A 4,189-nucleotide genomic window follows, 5' to 3' on the forward strand; every position below is an offset into this window, starting at 1 on the left:
TGGATGAGAGACTCAAGACTTTTTGAGTCGAGTTTGTTGCGGGTCATATTGGAGCTCGAACTCCCTCATTTCGGAAGTTCAAGGTTTGTGGAGCTCCTGAGTTCTTCAGGGTTAAGGATCCTATCGCTAGCCGTCTCTGAATCGCTGACATGGAGAATGCTCGTGGACGAGCTTTTTCCATGAGGGGGAAAAGGTTGGATTTGCATCCTGCCTACCGAGGGACAAAGCACGAGACTTGTGGGAGGAGGTTACCCGAGCTGTTGGGACAGCGGCAGTGGCAGTGATGACCTATGAGGATTTTGTTTAGAGATTCCAGAGGGAGTTTACACCGGCTATCGAGGTGCAGCAGCTGGTGAGGGAGTTCCAGGACCTTCGCCAGACTACCAAGACTGTGACGGATATCACCACCATGTTCCGAAAGAGGGCTCTTTTGGTTCCGCAATACGTTGTGGATGAGGAAATGAAGAAGACGAGGTATCATGACATGTTGAGGGATGACAACAGGGAGTTTGTGAGATTTTTAGGGTGCAAGACCATGAATGATATGATTGAGAGGGCTCATAAGCGGGAGATTGAGTTGGAGCTTCGGTCAAAGCGTAAGCCAGAGCAGGTGCAGACTGTTGTGGGGCAGACTGAGAAGCCCAAGGTTTCTGATTCACATTCTATGGGCCAGCAAGGCTGAGGCCGCTACAACAAGTATGGCAAGCAACATAGTGGGGCGTGTCGATCAGCGGGTTTGAGCTGTTATAGTGTGGGCAAACTAGTCATATGAGTAGGGATTGCCCCCAGAGCCCATTGATTTGCTTCCATTGCAATCAGACTGGCCATAAAAAGGCTTATTGCCTGAGATTGTCAGTAGGAGCTATGACGGCGCCTACGCTGGTCACATTGAGGATTACTGATGGCTGCCAAGGCAAGACAGAGGCTCCTGTGGTGAAGAGCAGGGCATTTCAAATGACCATCGATGAGGCCCGTACAACACCGAATGTGGTTATAGGTATGTGTCTTACCCCTATCTTTTATTGCTTTCTTTATTTCATGCTCACATTTTTGCTTGATTCTGTATAGGGACCTTTTTGGTCAATGGTTTGACGGCTCATATAAATCAGACCAACTGGAAACGCAAACAAAGGAAACTTCACAGGCTTGCAAGTTATTGGTGTCGCTAATGATCGGTTGTCGTGCAAAAGTACTTAACGAGCGTCTGATTGATGTAATATTTGAAGCTTCAGTTTTTTTAGAGAGCCTGAAATCAGGACGACAAATAAAAACAATAGAATTTGTGTCCAATATGACAGTGACAGAACAACAAAGTAAAGGAAAAAAAAAACAAACGACATTATCTATCAATGGGTTGCAAATGGAATTCATAGCAAAGTATTGTGGCTAAATCGTGAAATCCAAAATTTATACCGTTTTTAAGAAGTTTTGGTTTAATATATACTCCATAATAATATGACAAGTAAATAAGATTGAAAGAATGTTTTATTTGTCTTTTCCCCCTTGATTACTTTCTTTGTAACTGTCCACTCTATATGAGAACTATAATCAACAAATAGAAGAAGACAATGTCATTCGATATAAATTAGACCAACTGGAAACGCAAACAAAGGAAACTTCACTGACCTGAAAGTTATTGGTGTCGCCAATGATTGGTTGTTGTGCAAAAGTACTTCATGAGCGTCAGATTGATGCAACATTTGAAGCTTCGATGTCTTTAGAGAGTCTGAAATCAAGACGACAAATAAAAACAATAGAATTTGTGTCCAATATGACAATGACAGAACAACTAAGTAAAGGAAAAAAAAACGACATTATCTATCGATGGGTTGCAAATGAAATTCATAGCAAAGTACTGTGGCTGAATCGTGAAATCCAAAACTTATAGAAGTTTCTACTATAATAAATGAAAGTTTTTTGCCACATGTCATCTTCTTATTTATTTGGACACATGACATTTTCTAGAATTTTTAAAATTTTCTATTTTCCACTTGTCATTTTATTGTATTTTTCATTTTATTAAATTAAAATTTTAAATGTAAGGTAATATATATGTAATGTATTTATTAGAAATGATTTATATATATAATGTATTCAATACATTAAAGTCTCACTAATTTTAATAATTCAAATTTTTTTTTTATTTTTCTTATAAATTCTAGCTTCTAATTAAATTTCATATTAAAGTCTCACACGTTTTAATATATATACTCCATAATAATATGACAAGTAAATGAGACTGAGAGAAGGTTGTTTTTGTCTTTTTCCCCCTGATTACTTTCTTTGTAACTGTCCACTCTATAAATGAGCGACTTCATGAAGCCATTTGCATTTCCCCTTTTCTCTCTCTGACAACACCAAAAATGTGCGGTGGAGCAATAATCTCTGACGCCGATGCCGTCTTCAACCGCGAAAGGAAGCTGTCAGCCGACGATCTCTGGTCCGAGTTCGACACCTCCGATCTCTTCGGCTGGGATTTCAAACCACAAACACTACTTTCCACCACTGAAGTTGCTATCAAGAACAAAACTATTTCAAAGCACAAAAAAATCTTTAACGAAGGTATCAGCTCCACCATGTTTAAACACATACACACTGTGTATTTGATGAAACTTTAACAGGTTGCATCGAATAACACGCCATTGACACATTCTACTAAGGAATCTCCGTTTGTTTTTCGATATTTTGTTCTTGTATTCATATTCTAACATCTAATCGATACCTTCTGTGGTTATTGTTTGATTTTGAATTTATTTTTTAATCCAAGTTTCTTCAGAGAAAAGTAAAGCTACACTTTAAGCAAATGGAAGCTAGAATTTTGTTTTTATTGAGTTCAATGACGTACAAACAACTGGATTTACAGATTTTGGATCTGTTACCAGATTTTTGGTAACTAATTTGTCTAATTTGGGAATCTTCAAGCCCAAAATTATAATTTTCATAAAAAGAAAACAAGTTATTAACTTTTAATATTTTAAAACAAACAATTTGAAATTTTAAAATCAGGGTTTGACAATAGACATTGAATGTAGAAACAACTTGAAAAGGCGATCAAATTTATCCATGTTGTTTTCCATTATTAAAACTTATCATCATTGTTATAAGTTATAACTACCAATGATTGAAAAAAGATATCGACGACAACCAAAAGATTAACAATTTTTTTTTTTTTTAATTTCAGAAAAATCACAACCTATCGAGAAGAAGCCAAAAGCGAGGAAGAACAAGTACAGAGGGATCAGGCAGCGGCCATGGGGAAAATGGGCGGCGGAGATCCGAGACCCACAGCAGGGTGTCCGAGTCTGGCTCGGTACATTCAACACCGCTGAAGAAGCTGCGCAAGCCTACGATGAAGCAGCCAAACGTATCAGAGGTGGTAAGGCCAAGCTCAACTTTCCATTACCACCGGCGAAGAAGCTGCGCACTGAGTCGACTCAGTCAACCGTCCATGTACCACCATCACCACGACCCCCTACATTACTGAGTTACGACCAGTTCCAAAAACAATCTTACTACTCGAACAGTGTGGCTGATGAGCACGAATTCAAGGAACAGATCTCGAACCTTGAGACGTTCTTGGGTCTTGATCATGAGTTGACTCAGTTTGGTGGACTCGGTGGTGAGTCAGCAGGTGATGTTTGGACGTTGGATGACTTCCCGGTTATCATCTGAGTTGTTTCCGAATAAACTGAGTTGAGTGAGTGAGAACCCAGTGAGTTGAGTTTAATTAGTTCCTATATAAAACGTAAGACTCGTGTTAATGGGGTGGTTGTGGTAAGGTTGACGAAATAAGTTGTGTCGCCGGCGGCCTACGCTTGCGGCACACACCATATCCATATATGTGTGATTTTCTGTCTATTTATGGGTTTTTTAATGTCTACTTGTTTTAGAATGAATGTTTATAAAGCGTGTGGTATATAAATCAATAGCCTTGTAAGTCAATCATTTGTGTTTTGGAATTAGTTGAACATATTTATCATCACTTGTTTCAAGAATGATAGACAACGTATAATAATCTTTTGTATTAAATTGCATTGTTGACTATTTCATCAAAAATAATGTCTTGTCAAGATAAAAATCTTAACTAACATTTTTTTTTATGTTTTGGAATATCAGATTAAGATTAGAATATCCTATCAAAATGAACTCGTATTTAAATTTACTCACAAGACCTTGAGTATGCATTATA

The 4,189-nt window shown here is 38.1% G+C and overlaps 1 protein-coding gene across 1 annotated transcript; it reads left to right on the top strand.

Annotated features, from left to right (window-relative positions):
• The first annotated feature begins 2,319 nt into the window (after positions 1-2,319).
• Positions 2,320-3,979, top strand: LOC145091824 (ethylene-responsive transcription factor RAP2-3-like). Its single transcript, XM_079029636.1, has 2 exons — positions 2,320-2,562; positions 3,182-3,979. Exons 1-2 carry the CDS (start codon positions 2,364-2,366, stop codon positions 3,670-3,672), a joined length of 690 nt encoding a protein of 229 aa, XP_078885762.1. The 5' UTR covers positions 2,320-2,363; the 3' UTR covers positions 3,673-3,979.
• Positions 3,980-4,189: the final 210 nt, after the last annotated feature.

The sequence above is a fragment of the Lactuca serriola genome, chromosome 3 (assembly GCF_051521515.1).
Source record: "Lactuca serriola cultivar US96UC23 chromosome 3, Lser_US96UC23_V15, whole genome shotgun sequence".
NCBI classification, from domain to species: Eukaryota; Viridiplantae; Streptophyta; class Magnoliopsida; order Asterales; family Asteraceae; genus Lactuca; species Lactuca serriola.

Coding starts and splice junctions, on each gene's coding strand:
- LOC145091824 (XM_079029636.1), top strand. CDS start 2,364: ATGTGCGGTGGAGCAATAATCTCTGACGCCGATGCCGTCTTCAACCGC. Junction 2,563..3,181: donor CAAAAAAATCTTTAACGAAG/GTATCAGCTCCA, acceptor TTTTAATTTCAG/AAAAATCACAACCTATCGAG.